A 19428-nucleotide genomic window follows, 5' to 3' on the forward strand; every position below is an offset into this window, starting at 1 on the left:
GCTGGAGCTCAATGACTGAAGAGGAGGTGATGAAGGAGAAAGTGAGGTCAAAGAGGCTGCTGGGGACTGCAGCCTATAAGCCTGCATAAGGACTTTGGATTTTCCGGGCAGCATTGTATTTCTTCAGGTCATCAGTTCTTTCCCATACTTCTCTTATTTTCCCTACCCTGCATGGGCAGAGCTGAGCTCAGAGCAGACACCTCAATGTGACCCTGATTGTGTTTTTGGCAAGGAGGGTAGAATGCCGCTTCTTCACATAGATTAAAGACTCATGAGTTGGTCAAATATTCATTTAAACCTCTGAGTACATGTAAAATGTTTTCTGGCTTGTGGATACTTCCATTCTACAGAGTCAAGCCTCTCTGACCCTTTCTGATGTGACTAAAATAATGGTTCAGAAACAGTACATTTTGTCTCCAGTATTTCATCTGAATCAGCCTGTGTCTTCGATAGTATACAAGCATATATATTTGGTGTAGACCTGATATCCTTTTTTGCCCAACTCACTGAACAAATCCTGCTCAATGAATATAAAAGTCAGCTTCTATTTGGGGAATATAACAGATACTTATTAACTCAATTTGGCTACTCAGTCTTAAACAATTACAAAGTCACTTTATGGAAATTTTCTGTCAGTGGGGATGGTGAAATATTGTTATGCTGCTGCTGCTGCTGCTGAGTCGCTTCAGTCGTGTCCGACTCTGTGCGACCCCACAGACGGCAGCCTCCTAGGCTCCCCCGTCCCTGGGATTCTCCAAGCAAGAACACTGGAGTGGGTTGCCATTTCCTTCTCCAATGCATGAAAGTGAAAAGCGAAAGTGAAGTCGCTCAGTCGTGCCCAACTCTTTGCGACCCCATGGACTGCAGCCTACCAGGCTCCTCTGTCCATGGGATTTTCCAGGCAAGAGTGCTGGAGTGGGGTGCCATGACCTTCTCCGGAAATAGTTATAGAACATTCAGTTTTTGATACTGATTTGATTATCATCTTCATTCAGGATTTCAGACATTGGACCATGAAGATCAGATTGCTTTGCTGAAAGGGTCTGCAGTTGAAGCTATGTTTCTCCGTTCAGCTGAGATTTTCAGTAAGAAACTTCCAGCTGGACATACTGACCTATTGGAAGAAAGAATTCGAAAGAGTGGTAAGTAATTTGGTTAATGGTAAAAAGCGTTTGTTCCTGCAAGTAAGAATTTGAATATGCCATGAAGGCAGGCCTCTTGCCTGTCTTATGTAATTTATGCCCATTGTGACTAGCATGGAAAATGACACAAAAAAGAAAAGATGCAATTTAAATAGATGCAAATTTTGTGACTTGGTTCAAAAATTCTTGTTGTAATAGCAAAATACCAAAAATATTCTTTTCACTGAATTAAGATGAAGGACCAAAGGCGAAATTTTTTTAAATATTGGAAAATTAATATGATTTTTAAAATAACATAAAGGAGTGGGGATTATTCAGTCTAAAAAAAGATCCATTTATTCAGAAACTTCAGCTATGAATGACTGTGTATCAAGCTATTTATCTATCTCAGTTCAAAGCCAAATAAGAAACAATACCAATAGCAACATTTATACATCATTTATTGGGTTTCAGGCACTGTTCTAAATATATACTGGTTCCTCAAATCCTCACAAAAATCCTTTAAGTACTATTATTCTTCCCATTTTATAGATGAAAAAACTAAGAGAGTGGTTAAATAATTTTTTCAGAGATAGACAGGAAGCCTGACTTCAGAAGCCACATGTCCTAACCACTATACTTCACTGCCTCTCAGATGAACTAATGAATGAATAACACAGTTTAACTTACTGTGGAGGAATACTGTGATGGGGAGGTATGGAAATGAGAATGTATGGTCTTTGTCTTCGGGGAACTCAGACGAGTGGAGAAGTAAGGTGTATAAGCAAGTGATTCCAAAGGAGTGTAAGGAATATGTATGTAAAATGAAGTTGAAGCCTAAAGATGTGCCTCCCTTCTGCCAAATCTTCCTGCTGAGTCAGAAAAGGCATGTAAAATTACAGTTGAATCATGGAGAATGGTTATGAACTTGTCAAGCCACAAAAGTCTGAAAAAGGCATTCCAACAGATAGAGCCTTTACAATATAATAATATAGAAATTGCAGGTACAAAGATGTGGAGAAATGAGAGAGCATCCATGTATAGGACTGACAAATACCTTGATATTGCTGCAAGACAATATTTGTGGAGCTGAAAATGCAGTGAATGCTAGATTATTAAGGATGTTGAATGCCACAAAAGTAGCTTTAGTTCTTACGTAATTGGGATTCTTGGTAATATTCTGAACAGATACGATATGACCATAAAAGTACTATGGAAAGATCTTTATTGTGAAAGAAGATTTGGGGGAATTAAGACAAGTAGCAGGTCTCTATAAAGAGACCAATGCAATAACCAGGTGAGAAAACATGAGGGTCTTATAGACTAAAAATATGTAGTGATCAAAAAGAAAAAACCTTACTTGATAACATAAGTTACAGAACTTGTAATACTGCAAATTTCAGAAAAGTTCAAGAATGAAGTTTTCTAGAACAGTCTGTATAAAGAAACATGTATGCCTCTGGCTCATAAGATACTTTACCCAAACATCAGCCACATATTGTGACAATGAAAACCATCCGAATTCATGTGCTGCTTCCTATTTTTAATCTACAGTGATGCTTCCATTTATTAATATTTATGAATTTGCACCCCCCAGTGGATTTTCAGAACATTGCCTTTTCCCCACACCATATAAAAACCTGATCTTGCAAGATGACCTTTCAGAATAACTTTATTTTTATGCAAATATAATACATTCTTATTTCTATTGTATGTTTAATTCCAGAATAGCATAACATTTCAAAGTTACCCTGTTTAAGCCTACAGAGCTCTTTAAAGAATATAATGTGAAATTTCTTTTCCTGTTCTCCAAATTCATACTCTTTTGTTTGCTATTATTAAATCCCATTACATCCACTAAGATGCTGTCTCCCAAGATACATTTACCTAGTGAGGATTACAGTGTTTATTTATGTTAATTGAGGCTTCAGAATATATTTCTGGCACAACCTGTGGCTGAGTTTTTTGCACAATTCTAGTGCATCCGGTTTTTATTACTAATGTGGTGTTATGTAAAATTCATTTATAACCTGGAATTTTTAATAAAAATAGGAATAATCATATGATGCCATAAAATATGATAGAACTGAAAAGGGCTTGCTGATACTAATTAGTTTACATTTTTACATTAAGGTAATCAGCAATAACTTCTCACAGACTTAACAACTTGTTCTGTTATGTTCACTTCAAATTGAAATAACCTCTGAAAACTATAGTGTTTTTTGGCCTTTTTTGATTACCCACAACAGACATAAGTAAAATATTCAATTCAGCAAGTGTTTATCAAGATGACAATATACCTTGTGATTGTGCAATGGTTTGCTTTTACAAGCATCATCTTCTTAGTATTTCCAATGGCCTCTAAAGGTGAGGGCTATGTTCCTATACTATAATTGGGGAAAGGCTTACATGGGCTGAGTGACCTGCCCAAGGTCATACAGCTAATCAGCAGACTATCAGGAGATGAACACAGGTGTTCTACTCAAAGCCCAGCACTATTCTATACATTGTACCTGTCACTTGCTAAGATCTAATATTTCCCCAGCTACTAGCTGGTAGGGAATATAAAGACCCACTAAGACATGGTTCTTCCCCTTTGGTTGAGTGAGAAGGCACAAGCAGCATCTATCAATCTGAAATTGCATTTAAGCAAATAATAGAATGGAGACAATGAGGTCAGAGGAAAGAGAGATGCTTATTAGAGTGATAAAGTTGTTGTAGCATAGTAAAGCATACCGTATATAGTATATTTTTTCTACTTTTTAAATATATATGATTTTGCTGCTTTAACTTTGGCAACTTACATAAAATGAAAATTGTTATAAAAGCTAAATTCTCTAATGAAGCAGACTTAAACTGTCAGTTCATAGATTGTCTTTGAAAGAAAGGTTGGAAATGTACAGAGACAAATGACAAAATATTTGTAAGAAAGTTTTAATTCTTAAACTTTAGAAATCTTACAACTTCTCATGTTGCTTTTCAAAGTGGTCACCTGATAATTTTGGCATGGGACAAATTTGGGGGTCAAATTATAGGAAGAAACCCCTTCAAAGTAAGAGATAGTATTAAAGTAACACAAGTGTCAATATTTCCATTGCCCCTCAGCAGTATTCCCCAAGCCTGTTTTACTTGTCCAGTTTGGGACATTATGTATTTATTTATGCATTTGTCTCCTCCATCAGTCTGTGCACTGCTTGAGGACTGTTCCCAGCACTGACACAGTGCCTGGCACAGACAAGGTGCACAAAAATTGGTGAATTCGGTTGAGATGAATCCGAAATTTGACAGTCCAAACCCTGGCAACTCCTAAGCACCATTATCCTAAGATAAATTTTAGCCACTCAGACTATTGGAAAGTATTAAATATCTTAAATATTTGAATCAAGGCAACAGTATGGCAAAAATGACTCACTGGGTGGAGGTTAGCAATTGAAAGAGGCCAAGGTCCAATCTCTTAGCACCACAGGAATGTTTCCATTGTCTGAATGGCATCCTTTCTCCTAGGACATCTCACAGCTATGTAACCTTCATTGCTAGGAACAAACAAAACATAATATTGCATAATTTAATAAGCATTTATTAATCTCCTAGTGTGTCTCCAGTAGGATGCTAGTCTCTAAGGACACAGATATGAAGAAGAAACATCTTTATTGGTCAGGCAGTGTGCCAAGCACTGGGGATAGAGCAGTTGACTCCAGTTTTTATAAAATGTAGATGGTATTTCACACTCTAATGGAAGGGAGAGATTTGAATTGTGAGAGGTGCAATAGAATTGAACATAGAGGAGGACACAACAAATTTTGCTTCAAAATGACAGGAAGAGCTCCACAAAAAAAGCAAAATTTGAACCTGGCCTTGAAATATGAGTAGGGTGTCCTAGCCAAATGAAGATGCCTTGTCTATGTGCATTTGTGTTTGATACACACACACATACCTCTGTTTTATTTTTGCTCCCAATTAAAACTAGGAAGTTAATTAGGAAATAAAGACATTTACATTTAAAGTAACTTTAAAGAGCATAGTGTTAGTTCTATCACATGGTTATTCTCTCAGAGAATATTTATCATTGGAAAAATAATTCATCAGTCACAGACTTTTTTAAGGAAAACAAAAAAACAGAGAAGCAGAAACTGATTTTTTTTTTTACGACTAACATTTTCATGGTAGGCTTTGTGATTAAATTAGAAAATAGCCCCCTCTTGTGATCAAAAATCAACTAACTGGATTTAGAACAAGTTTCTGGAGGAGGAAGCAGGAAAACAAGAAAAGACTGCCCCTTCAGGATGATGCTGTTGTTACATTGCTTATGTTAGAAATTGCTGACTCAAAAATACTTAAAGCATCTCTTTGTTTATGCTGGCATGATTAATTCTGATTATCCACTCTAATTCCAAAAGCAACTTTATATTTATCTATCCTGTAGGAAAATAACTTTTTAAACTCTTCTATTATTTATTTTCTACATTTTCTCTATGTTCACTGTTGGTCTTTACAATGAACATTTACAAGATGAACATTTTTAATAAACAGTTTAACCTGTTTTTTCCCCCCAAATTACCAGTTGCAATTAGATAGCTAATGGTATCATCTTTGGAAGATGAAAGGGATTTAGGAAAACAAAATGAGAAATGAGGTAGTCAAAGATGATTTCATAAATATTTTCAAATCAGTTTCCTGCTTCCCTGGTAGCTCAGTTCATAAAGAATCTGCCTGCAATGCAGGAGATGGGGGTTCAGTCCCTGGGTTGGGAAGATCCCCTGGAGAAGAAAATGGCAATCCACTCCAGTATTCTTGCCTGGAGCATCCCATGGACCGAGGAGCCTGACAGGCTATAGTCCATGGGATCACAAGAGTCGGACACGACTTAGCGACTAAACCACCACCAACCTTATCTCCAAACCTTTATGTATTATTTAAAATAATGACAGTCATGAGTTATTTTAGGTAACTGCAACTGAAGAGTATAGTACTCAAATATAGAAGACTGCCATTTCTCAAAAGTGAAAAAGAGTGGCCTTATTAACAAATACAGATCTTAGCTTAGCTTTAATACCCAGAAAAATACTGAGGCAAATCACTGATCAGCCAGTTTGTATTCATCTCTAGCAAACTGCAGAATGCAAAAACAAAACAAAAAGCAAAAATACAGCTTTGTAAATACAAAAGTACATGAGCTTAATCAAAGATTAAGATGGAACGAATGTATTGACCCAATTTCCTGAATAATGACAATAATAGTTCTTATTATGATTATTTGCTCTAACATTTATGAGGGTTTAACATTTACTGAGAGTTTACCATGAGCCAGGCAGAATGCTGCATCTGAGCTGGTGGCTCAGATGGTAAAGAATTTGCCTGCAATGCAGGAATCTGGGTTCTATCCCTAGGTCAGGAAGATCCCCTGAAGGAAGTAATGGCAGCCCACTCCAGTGTTCTTGCCTGGAGAATTCCACGGACAGAGGAGCCTGGAGGGCTACAGTCCGTGGGGTTGCAAAGAGTCAGACACTACTGAACGACTAACATTTTCACTTTCACTATACTAAGTACCTAACAATTACCTTCAAGTAGAGTGACTAAAGCCTAGGCATGGTGCTAAGAACTCTACATATTTTATCTCATATAATACTATTGTTACAATTCACATTTCACAGGTGAGGAAACTGAGGCTTAAAGAGTTTAAGTAAGGTGCCCAAGATCACGTCATAGGTCAGCTTTTAGACTCAGACTTACTACCTCTTTAACTACTATGTCTGTTGGCAACCAGGACTAGTAGTCCCAGCCTACATACTCCAGCCGTCTGAATTTTAAGCTGTATCTAGCTTGATCATGGGCATTCACTTCAATCTGTAATAGCTGGATAGAGGGCAGTCTTCCACACGATGTCACCCCCAAGTTGGTCAACAAAGACACTATTGTTAAGAGAGCCCACTGGGGTCGATTAAGCATTGAAGGGGAGAAAAGTGCTATTTTGACTAAAAAGAGAAAGGTCAGGGATTCTATTTGAGAAGATTCTTCAGATTCATCTAAAAATGAGGATTCAGACTTTCTGAGCCTGTGAAATGTACTATTAGATGATAATTATACTCTTTTTAGCATTTGGAGTCCAATTTTACTTGGTATGTTTCAACCTAAGCTCTAAGGCTTTAGGTCTAGTTTGGGATGAAATAGAGTTGTCTATTGTGAACCAATTCTGGGAAACTCAGTCTCATCTTAATTCATCCATAAGTCACAACACAAACTTTCTTTTTTTTCTTTCTGCACAATTCCCTAATCAAAGCTTTTCTGGAGTGGGGCCAAGCACAGAACAGGCCCCAAACTAGTTGCTCTTGAATGACTGGAGGAAATGGCACAAAGAAATCTTAAATTATGAAGAGGAGTAAGTTATAAAGGATGAGGAGGGTATTGCAAGCAGAGAAAATAACATGTACAAAACTGAGAAGATAAGAATTGTTTAGGGAACTCCAAGTGCCTGAACACAGCTGGAGTAAAGGTTGTGTGATAGAAAGATGGGACCCCTTAGCCACAACTAACAGCCAGGACTGTGAGGCCTACTAGCTTTAGTTTGAATCCTGGTCCCACTTTTCACCAGCTGTGTGTCTGGTCAAGTTATGTAACCTCTCTGTGCTCATCTTATGGGGTGTTCGATTAAATGATTCCCAGCGCAAGAAGTGCACCTAATACATAGTGAGTACTCAAATGTTAACTTCTGTTGTTATCATGTGGGTGAGTAGTCAGCGGTGGGAAAGGCCAGGGACAGGGCCTAGAGTTTCTTATGTAAAAAGGAAGACATTTATGCCAAAACCATGGAGAGATTTTGAAGGTTTGAAAGAATTGGGGAGACACGGTGTGGTTTGAATTTTAGAAGGGTGATTCAGGGATGGATTGAAAGGGACCACACTGAAAACAGGAAGACCAGTGAGGAGGCAAGTGGAGTAATCCAGATGAAAACAATTAAAAAGTTAAACTAGGTCAACCAGGTGCCAAGTGAGAGTTAGCTGGTCCAATCCAGGGGACTCAGCACCGGACTGAGTTAGCGGGAGGCTGAATCTTGGTTACCAGGTAGAGACAATTGGGTGGGTGAGGATACCAGTCACTAAGAATGGGAACATCAGGAAAGAAGTGGATTTGGAGGAAGATAAGGACTTTAGTTCTGTACATGGTGTCTTTGCTTTTGGACATGCTGAGTTTGAAGAGAGAAACCAAGTACCACTGCCTGGTAGGCAGTGGATAAACGGTTTGATACTTCAGAGAGAGATGGGAACTCTGTAAAGAACTCTAGCCAATGTATTAAGTAGAGTTTATACTTCCGGACTAAAGAACAATAATTTTTTGTTGGTTAAGATGCTGTCTATGTCTTGATTATAGATAGTGATATTTAAAAGATTAACCAAGCCCCATCTAGAACACGGTGAAGTTCAGAGATTCTTTTGGTAATTCAAGAATATTGTCACAAAGTTGTGACTAAAACAAAGCCACAGTCAAGATCAAAGATAAATCATTGATTAGTTTATATTTTAAGGATTTTGTTAACTGATCTTTTTTGCAGTGTCTCACCTTTAACGGGGATATTTATATATAGTCATTATTTAAATGTATACATATGGATATAAATATTGTCTGTGTGTGTATAATGTGTTTGTAGTTTTACACTTTTCAGTCATTCAAAAATTTAATTATGCCTCTGCAATTTTTCAACTTTCCCCCATAGGTATCTCTGATGAATATATAACGCCTATGTTTAGCTTTTATAAAAGTATTGCTGAATTGAAAATGACTCAAGAAGAGTATGCTCTGCTTACAGCAATTGTTATCCTCTCTCCAGGTAATTTCAATGTTATATCTTTATTTTTATCCCATTTTTCGGTTTTCCTCTCAAGGATAGTAGGAATATTAAGGAAAATCTTGGATAAAAAAACAAAGAGAAAGTAAAATGGCCTATAATTCCATCACTCAAATTGAACCATTGTTAACATTTCAGTGTAGTTCTTCTCAGCCTTTTTCTGAACATCATGCTCATTCATTTAATAATTGCATTTTGAACACCTTTATACACTAAACATGTTTCCAGACATTGCGGGATATAGCAGCAGCAAAGAAACAGGCAGGATGTAGTTCACATCCTAGCAGAGGGAGAAAGACAATGAATAAAGAAACAAAAAGAATTTTCAGAGAGTGGTAATACTACAAAAAAATTAAGTTGTCATATAAGGAAAGAAAGTGGCAGCAGAATGCTGTTGTAATCACTAGTCAGGGAAGGCTCATCTAAAGGGTTGCAATTTGAGCAGGACATAAATGAAACTATTACTTTTTTAAAGTAATAAAGAATATACTGTCTTTATACTTTTTCCATGTCATTAAAAATCATACTGGTAGAATTTTGTTGCAATATGTACATCATGTTGTATGATGTGTAATCATTTACTCAGTTGTTACCACATTTGGATATTCAAGATGTTTCCAGATTTGTCATTACTCTTGTTTTAAACAATGTTGAAATGAATCTCTGTACATAAAATTTGTCTATATTTTTTGATTAACTATTTGGGAATAAGTAATGTCATGTTCCTGATTTGTAAAGCTAATTACAGTGTTAAGCTTAAACCATTTTAATATATGATACTGTGGCAGGTGCTATTGATAGTTGTTACTTTGTTTTACCATGAGAAATTATAATTTTAGAAAGAATGACCCAGAAATTCCACTCCTCAGAATATACTCACCACGGATGACACTTACGTCTGTTCTTGGGGTTACCTTCTGGGTGCATTCGTCACCAAGCCCAAGCTTGTACTGCTCTCCACATGGTGGTCCGAAAAATCAAGAGATGAGCTGTTAGGATAAGGAACAGCAACTTTCTATGGAAGGCCAGCAGACTAAGGATGGTGGACTAATGTTCCAAAGAACCACCTCACCCAAGTTAGAATTCAGGCTTCTTTTATAATAAAATTGGAGGGGGTGTGGTTGCTTGCTGCAAACTTCTTGGTGCTAGAATCCTTTGTTCTTGCAGCTGTTCAGGTAGGTCTGGTTATAATGTTCCTATAAACCTCCAACAAGACAAATGTTATTCTCTGTTCTGCAACATTTTATCTCTAAATGAATGGAAAAGTGTCTTACCTTTAAAGGTCAGAGCCTTGAGAATGGGTTATTCTGTATATTTCAGGCTCAAGGCAACATTCTATTACAAAGTGTAGAGTTAAAATGACTAAGCACAGGTAACAGAGCATACAGTTTAAAACCAAAGGGTAGTGTGAAGTCTTTCCTGAACGCATTGATCGGAAGAATTAGTCAGGCCTCTGGGAGCAGTTGGAGAAGGAAATGGCAACCCACTCCAGTGTTCTTGCCTGGAGAATCCCAGGGACGGGGGAGCCTGGTGGGCTGCCATCTATGGGGTCGCACTGAAGCGACTTAGCAGCAGCAGCAGCAGCTGGGGGGCAGTAGAGGTTTTATAGCTTGATCTAATTGTGTTTTATAGCTTGATCTAATTACAGGAGTATATATACATATGTGTAAAAATTCATCAATGTGAATACTTTGCCAATTTTAAGTACACAGTATTTGTAAGTTACAGTTCAAAAAAAGTTAACCTTGCTGTCATTATGCCAAATTTTTACTTTTCCACTTTTTTTGTCATTTTATTTTGAACTTGAAAAACAGACAGACAATACATAAAGGACAGAGAGGCAGTAGAGAAGCTTCAGGAACCACTGCTTGATGTGCTACAAAAGTTATGTAAAATTCATCAGCCTGAGAATCCTCAACATTTTGCCTGTCTTCTGGGTCGCCTGACTGAGTTGAGGACATTCAACCATCACCACGCAGACATGCTTATGTCATGGAGAGTGAATGACCACAAGTTTACCCCACTTCTCTGTGAAATCTGGGATGTGCAGTGATGAGCACTGCAGAGGCAGGATCCAGCTCTTCATTTTCCTGATATAAATCTGATACATAACTTTCTTTTATTGCATTTGTACCTGGCTTCATGCCAGAATTTTTCTCTATATTTATGTGGTAGTTATATAACCCTAGCAATTGTAAATATGGGGCTAGGTTGAAATACTCTCTCTGTATTGTATTTTACAAAGCTTCAGGGAATTTTTCATTCAAATTGGCTTGCCCTGTTTGCCAAATTAAATTAATCATTACTGTAAGTCTGTTGAAATAGGGGAAGCTCTCACTTTGCTCTTCATCTTATCTTATTGCATATATTTTATTAAAGAGTTGTGTTCAATTTGGGCAATAAACCGAACATAATGGCAACAGGCTTTTCTTTGGGAACAAACTTTGAAAAATATACAAACTTATTTCTTTAAACAATGAATGGCATCCTATTGAGTCTGAGGGGGTAATTTCCACAAAGATAAACTCTTACAACATAAATAGTGCTTTTCTCATCCCCGGAGGTCCTGGTGAATATTCATTCATTTGTGATAGCCCTTTGATAATTTCTTATTCTTCAAAGTTCACAGAGCATAGCATACAGAAGAGTTAATGATTCTCACATAAAATATTCCATCAAGCAATTTCTTTCCCTACTTAAGGTCCTGAGGTGGCATTTACACATTCAGAGTATGCAGATAACTCCAGTGATGGGACATTCCCTTTTCTCTCGTAACAGTGCTCTCTACTGGCTTTAGTGCATGTAATTACTCATTTTCATTTATTTGTTTGTTTTGCTTTTGGAAAACACTCCTTCAGCTGGGTGCACAGCTGTGTATACTTCCCCTAAAGCAGGAATTAGTTCATTTCCTTCCTTCATTGTTATATTGTTGCATTCTTCTCCCCACCATCCTTCAGTAAATATAATAAAACACCTTCTGTAAGTAATGAGTTTACATGTCCCTTACTCCTGAAATCAGCCAAATTGGAGCTTGCTTAGCAGCAGAGAGTTTTTAGTTTTAAAATATTAAGGCAATCCTGAAGTTCTAACAAAGGCTAGTCAGTAGAGAAGGGAGTGAGTTGGGGCTAACATTAGTTGATTTCCATTTGTTTCAACAAGAAAAAAGACTTGAGTCCGCACTAAGTAAAATCTTTATGCTAATCTCCATGGGAGAAATAAAGATGATTAAGACCCAGTAACTGCCTGGAGGGGCTTAAAAGAAAAGCAGAGGAAAGTGCTGTGGGCTTACCTGGGAAAATCTCATGGAGGAGGTGACATTTGCCCTGGGCTTGGAAGAAGTCAGGACTTCATGGGTAAGAAAGGAGAGGATTCAAGGTGAACACAGTGCTAGGAGCAAAAGAAGGGGAGGTGGGGGAGCTGTACAGATGTTTAAGGACCAGAAGTAATGTGGGCCAGAGCGGGAGGGTGCACAGTACCTTTGTAAGCCTCAGTTTCACCTCTGCAAAATAAAGATCTCAGAACCCACCATCAAAAGGAATTGAGCTGATGAATGAAGAGTAAATGGGAAGTTGCAAACTCACCAGGGAAGTGGGTGGTGAGGAAAGGACATTTAAGACAGAGAAGTAAATTTCTGGATGCCTGAAGGAGAAGGGTCAGTTTGGGGAACTGAGCGGTTTGGTGTTTCCAGAGCCTAAGGCATCAGGGGGAAAGCAAGTGGTGGGAACTGAGCTGGAGCTGAGGGTGTCCTGTAGATGGAGATAGAAGTTAATCTCCTAGGTCTGGATTTATTCAGGTGGTTAAGACCTTATAATAGCAAGTATCATAACTTGTCCCCAGTTCCTGACATGGAGATTCTAAAACTCTTGGCATTTCCTGAGTGATAGGAGGATCTTTATTATTCATAACAAGATCCTTTCATCCATACCTGAGTTAACGCTAAGGTGACTCTTGGGGGCCTCTAGATGCTTCAGGGTGGAGGATGGTTGCCAGAGGAACCAACCACGTGATTAGAGGGTTAGAATTCAGTCCCATTCCTCCAACTCTGGGGAAGGGAGAACATTGAGATCGATGTCAGTTGCCAATGGCCAATGATTTAATCATTCATACCTATGTAATGGAAATTCGAATTAAAAAAAACACACAACACTAAATGACAGTATTTGGAGAGCTTCTGGGCTGATGAACACATCGAGGTGCCAGGAGGGTGATGTGCCAGAGAGTGGAAGCTCCACACCCTCCTCCATTTACCCTTTGTCTCTTTCATTTGACTGTTCCTGAGATGTAGCCTTTATAATACACTGGTAATAGTAAGTGAACTGCTTTCCTGAGTTCTGTGAGCCAAACTAGCAAATAAACAAACCTAAAGAGGGAGTCACCTATACATATCTTATTTCCACATAAGGACACATTTTGAGGTTCCTAGACAGCGTATTAAAAAGCAGAGACATCACTTTGCTGCCAAAGATTTGATGCTTTCAAATTGTGGTGCTGGAGAAGACTCTTGAGAGTCTCTTGGACAACAAGAAGATTAAACCAGTCAGTCTTAAAGGAAATGAGCCCTGAATATTTATTGGAAGGACTGATGCTGAAGCTGAGGCTCCAATACTTTGGCCACCTGATGTGAAGAGCTGACTCATTGGAAAAGACCCTGATACTGGGAAAGATTGAAAGCAGGAGAAGAAGGGGATGACAGAGGATGAGATGGTTTGATGGCATCACTAACTCAATGGACATGAGTTTGAGCAAACTCTGGGAGATAGTGAAGGACAGGGAAGCCTGGCATGCTGAAGCCCATGGGATCACAAAACTGAGTGACTGAACAACAACTAAGGTTCCAGGTGGATATGAATTTTGGAGGGGAGGCTATTCGATTCACTATGTAAATATGACATTTTAGTATTGATCATAACTTATAAAATTTTATATTATTGAATTACATATAGATAATATTTGTTAATGTAAATCAATAACATCTCTTTAAGATTGAACTTAATCTTGTTTTTAACATTGGCTCTCAATAGATCATCTGCTGAATGAGTAGTTTAATTAACTGAGTGAATCAAGCCATCTGTAGCCCCCAAATTTCATCCAGTAGTTCACACAAGGCAGAATCCATGGATTGATAGCTAATGTCAAAACATTAGAAACAACAGCAGAAAATACAAAATGCAGAACAAAACAACTAATAAATCAATCAAAGAAAAACATCTCCAACAACTACAGTAAACTTTAAGCAATAAAGGAGCATTCTTATAGGGTTGTGAAAAAACCAAATTGTATTTCAATATTCAAGGATTATGAGATTATGAGTGACTCTTCTGTGTTCTGTAGAGATGTGTAGTCAGATGAATGAATATTCCTAATGTAATAACTTGAAAAATTTAGATCTCCAAGCATGATGCTTTCATCACAATCTGGAGAAAGTTAGAACTATTAAATAAGATACTTTGTCATCTGATGGAAGCAAACTGGTGAGGCTTGCTTTGCATGTTACAACCATGCCAATTTCAAGTGAGAACACCTAAAACATTACTATTAACCTAACCACCAATTAGAAAATCTACACATGAAAGTAAATTGCAGCTCACTAGTTGAAACCCTCAATTACTAATTGCAGTGTTAAAATCAAGGCAGGTAAGATGGTAAATGTGCTTAGTGGGTGGGGTACTAGGGGGATGGGGTACTGAGAATTCTTGTAAAAGTGAGGTTGAGAGAGCAACATGGGGGACTTTTGTATTCATAAGGGAAAAGCAATAAGAATCAAAGAATCTAGAAGGGAACTCCTCATCCATTCCCCATCTTTAACCAATGAGGAAGATGGGCTTAGAGAATCTGATTTGCACAGATTTCATGACTCTGGATTTACTTTTCACCACACTGTCCTTTATAAGCTAGAGGAGTTACCAAGACAAACCAAATAGACAATGAAAATAAAAAGAAACCAACCATGAAAATACCCTGCTGCCAACATTTCAGCAAATGGCTTACAGAAATATTAAGTGGTGTGTATGAGTGTGTGTGTGAGTGTGTTTGAGAGAGAATGTATACATACTTCACATAACATAGTTTCAATTTTTAATAAATCGTATTCAAATGTTTAGGTACATACCATGCATGTAAGAAAAAATAGAACTGTTAACTATTGACTCATCAAACAAAATCTGTGTGACACAATTTACTTATTCTTAAGGTTCTGGAGAGCAGTGTACCTATTTGATATTCGGGCTCAACAAATCCAACATAAAATCAGAACTCTACTAAAAGTTTGGCTGAATGAAATGATATGACAAATTGCCCCTTTAGTTTTAAACAGAAACACTGTAAAACTGGTTCCCAACCTTTTTGACACCAGGGACCAGTTACATGGAAGACAGTTTTTTCCATGGACCAGAGTGTGTGTGTGTGTGTGTGGTGGGGGGCGGGGGGCAGGTTTTGGCAGGATTCAAGTGCATTACATTTATTGTGTACTTTATTTCAATTATTATTACATCAGTTCTACCTCAGTTAATCAGGCATTAGATTCCAGAGTTTGGGGACCCCCGCTATAAAACATAGGTTGATTTGAACACCAGGTCCTGTGAAAATGGATCTACTGCAGTCATAGACAACAAAGGGTTCTGGTAAAGACACCAGTAAAAAAGGAGCAACCACTCTTGGGTATCACATTCAATGATCACTTAAATGTCAACTTTTTGATGACCATCTTTACCCGGCTAACCCAGAAGGTAAGTTCTGCAAGAGCAGGACCCCACTGCTTAGGATGGAGTTTGTTTTTTTTTTTTTTTTTTTTTTTTTTTTTTAATGTCAGGATATATTTATTTATTTATTTATTTATTTATTTTTATTTTTATTTTTTTTTTAATTTTAAAATCTTTAATTCTTACATGTGTTCCCAAACATGAACCCCCCTCCCACCTCCCTCCCCATAACATCTCTGTGGGTCATCCCCATGCACCAGCCCCAAGCATGCTGTATCCTGCATCAGACATAGACTAGCGATTCAATTCTTACATGATAGTAGGATGGAGTTTGGTACAGAACAAGCGCTTAAGTGTATTTGTTAAATTGACTTCTCAAATCTCTGTCTCTTGCACAAACCAGTTTAACCAGCTTCAGACCTAATTTTCCAACCATATCTTCTGAACACCTCAACGTGCACATTCCCCTCACATTTCAAAGTGAACATGACCTCACACCAAAATGCATTATTCTCCCCCCAGTGTTGTTTTCTTTGTGTTCCTTAGATTGGCATCACTGTCATACGATACCAAGTCCAGATAAATCAGCCTTTTAAGTATCTCCAGACACCTCTCACTATCCCTTCTGAGCTAGTTTAAGTAATTATAATCTTTTAATTTTTAGAATTGCTGCCAATCTTTGCTGCTGCTGCTGCTAAGTCACTTCAGTCGTGTCCGACTCTGTGCAACCCCACAGACGGCAGCCCACCAGGCTCCATCTCCAAACCCCTCAAAAATATTTTTTCCCCTTAAAACACAAATCAGTCACAATTGCTTGCAAGAAAGAATCTAAATTCCGTAGTATCTACAAAGGTTTCCTCTGTGCTTACTCCTCCAGCCTGATTTATCAATACCTCTAAATCCCTAAATCCCTTCCCTAGTGGCTCAGATGGTAAAGCGTCTGCCTGCAATGTGGGAAACTCGGGTTCAATCCCTGGGTTGGGAAGATCTCCTGGAGAAGGAAATGGCAACCCACTTCAGTATTCTTGCCTGGAGAATCCCACGGAAGGAGGAGCATGGTAGGCTACAGTCCATGGGGTCGCAAAGAGTCGGACATGACTGAGCGACTTCACTTCACTAAATCCGTAAACTTGTCATTCAGGACTACAATTCCCAGAGCATTCCAGATGCTCTCACATCCCTGGAAGCTTATTCTCTCTGCCTAGAAAGCACTCCTCACTCTTAATTATCCTCTCCTTTGGCAGATTCCTATTTGTCCTTCAAAATTCAAGTCCTTTCAAGCCTCTGACCGTCACCCTTCCTCTTTCACAGATTCTCTGATTTCCACTGAGTCTTTACCACGTTGCTGAGCACTTTCAAGGTAAAGACTTTTCTCTTTCTAGTCTTTCAGCAAGCAACAGTACCTCTTCGTTTTTCTTTTTTTGATAAGTGAATGAAGGAATAAATGCTAAAGGGCATCTGCTGCTGCTGCAGCTAAGTCGCTTCAGTCGTGTCCGACTCCGTGCGACCCCATAGACGGCAGCCCACAAGCTCCTCCTTCCCTGGGATTCTCCAGGCAAGAATACTGGAGTGGGTTGCCATTTCCTTCTCCAATGCATGCGGGCATGCTAAGTCGCTTCAGTCGTGTCCGACTCTGTGTGACCCCATGGACAGCAGCCCACCAGGCTCCTCGGTCCACTGGATTCTCCAGGCAAGAATACTGGAGGGGGTTGCCATTTCTTTCTCCAGCTAAAGAGCATCATTCCTGGTCAATTCCACTCTTTACAGATGGGAAACTGAGACCCAGAAAGGCGACATAATTTGACAAAATAAAGCTGAGAGAAAGGGCCTGGCCTTCCAGGCTTTCGGCTCTGACTTTATCCCCATATTAACAAGCCACGTTTAGTGATCAGAGACCTATCTTTTATTATATTCAAGACCAGTCTCCACTTTACCTCAACCCTCCTATCTCTCATTGCGTTGCGGTCAAATCCTTCTCCCACCCCTCCCCCACGCCCTACTCTGGTGTTTCCCGAAGGAACAGCCAACATCCTCTTTCTGCTTTCAGTTGTGGTCTGGAACTGCAGGGTTTCTCTCCCTCTCCCCAAGCCCCTCAAAAGGATGACAGTTTGTATCCGGAAACGACATCGCCCTCAATACAGTGAAATCTCGGTTGGATTTAGGATTGGGAGGGGCTCTTAACAGATCAGGATAAAACTCAGGGCAACTCTGAGCAACACTCCAGGATGCTTCGAGAAGAGACTGATTCACCTCTCCTGCTAATCTGGACAAATAGGGTTTATTGTTGTCGCTGAGGGGCCAGATGAAAGGACGTGCCCTGTGACCAAGCCGTTTTCTGTGAGAAGAGCGACTTTGCCGCCAGAGTTGTGTGACGGCAGAGGAAGGAGACTAGCTCCCTGACCAGGACCCACGCAGGTCTCGTGCTCCCTAGAGGCCTGGGGGCGGGGCGGGGCCTCCAGCCACGCCCCCTCTCCGCCTCCTTCGAAACAGGCCGCGGCGATTGGTTCCTTCGAAACAGGCCGCGGCGAACCCTGATCCTGAGGCAGCCGCGGCGGCGGTTGGGTAGGGGCGTGCCGGCCAGGCACAGATTGAGTGAGATGTTGCCCAGCAGGGAGAAGTGACCCTCCTGCGCCTGTGCGGGTGAGTACTTTGTTTGCCGTTCTCTTTTCCTCGCGGACTCTTACTCGCCTTCTTGGGGCTGCGGTGCCTCAACTGGCATTGGAAGAGGCCTCGCGCTCAGCCCACTCAAAGGTTGGTTCGGTAGGGGCTGGGAGCTGCGGGATTCAAGTTGATGTGCGATTGGTCCGCTGCGGGAGTCGCCTGCGCTGATTGGTCCTTGGGGCCGTCAAGATGAAGCAAGTCCCTGCCTTCTCCTGTCCATCCAGGTTTGGTGCAGGGGCCACAGGTGTGCTGGGGCGGCAGGTGTGCTAGGCGGCGGATGAGGTGATCACTCCATGCCGCTCTGCTTTAGAATCCAGGAAGAGATCAGAGTCTGAAATTTAGCCTCTCCAGAGGCACCTTTGTTTCCAAGCACCTAGCTCATATAGGGTCACTAAATTCCTCGGTGTCGCCCCTGGGAAGAACTTCCAAGTCACTGACCTTGGAAGGGAAAGTGCAGATAGTTATTTTGCCATCTGGCAGAGGGAAAAGTTTGTTCTCTGTTCCCTCCGGCCCACCCGAGGGTCATGTCGCCGAGATGAACGGGAAGAGGGGACGCACCTCAAAGCTGTGAGCGCTGCTTTTCCCACCCGCACGTTTCGGTTTGAAGGGCTGCGTTGCGGGGAGGTTTGTAGGTTGCCTTGGAAGTCGAAGGAAAATTTTGGAGCCTGTGCTTGCCATTCAGTCGCGCCTGGTTCCTAACTAATCTCTTCGAACCGCAGGATTGAGTCTTACTGATTTAGAGTGCTTCGTGGAACGTCTGCTAGAGAAGCTGGTCAGTTCTTATTAAGTGAAGAGATGTTTCTTTGCCGGCCCAGTCTAGGTCAGAGTTTGGGTTTAGCTTCGTTTGTGTGAAGAGTTTTAATACCTACTGTCTCAGAAGATAAGCATGTTGTGAACTGCTGTCTGATCTCAATTGGCACTTAAATAATTAGGAATTGGCATTTTCGCCACCTCAGATTCCATTTAGGAGGAGATTGGAATGGATTTGAATGAAGAAGTGGAAACTGGTGGTAGTCGTCTGGTGTAGATCCTGATATGTGTCTGTCTGACTCATCTGTTTCAAAACCTCATTAAAAACCAACGGACTTTGCGTGGTAGGTTTGTCTGC

The 19428-nt window shown here is 39.9% G+C and overlaps 1 protein-coding gene across 1 annotated transcript in view; it reads left to right on the forward strand.

The window, feature by feature from the left end:
• Nucleotides 1-11014, forward strand: part of NR1H4 (nuclear receptor subfamily 1 group H member 4) — a 51595-nt gene extending 40581 nt beyond the window's left edge. Inside the window, exons 7-9 of the mRNA XM_052640843.1 lie at nucleotides 996-1142; nucleotides 8830-8943; nucleotides 10776-11014. Coding sequence (XP_052496803.1) covers nucleotides 996-1142; nucleotides 8830-8943; nucleotides 10776-11014 — 500 coding nt within the window. The remainder of the gene's footprint in view (nucleotides 1-995; nucleotides 1143-8829; nucleotides 8944-10775) is intronic.
• Nucleotides 11015-19428: the final 8414 nt, after the last annotated feature.

The sequence above is a fragment of the Budorcas taxicolor genome, chromosome 5, assembly GCF_023091745.1.
Source record: "Budorcas taxicolor isolate Tak-1 chromosome 5, Takin1.1, whole genome shotgun sequence".
In the NCBI taxonomy this organism is placed as follows: domain Eukaryota; kingdom Metazoa; phylum Chordata; class Mammalia; order Artiodactyla; family Bovidae; genus Budorcas; species Budorcas taxicolor.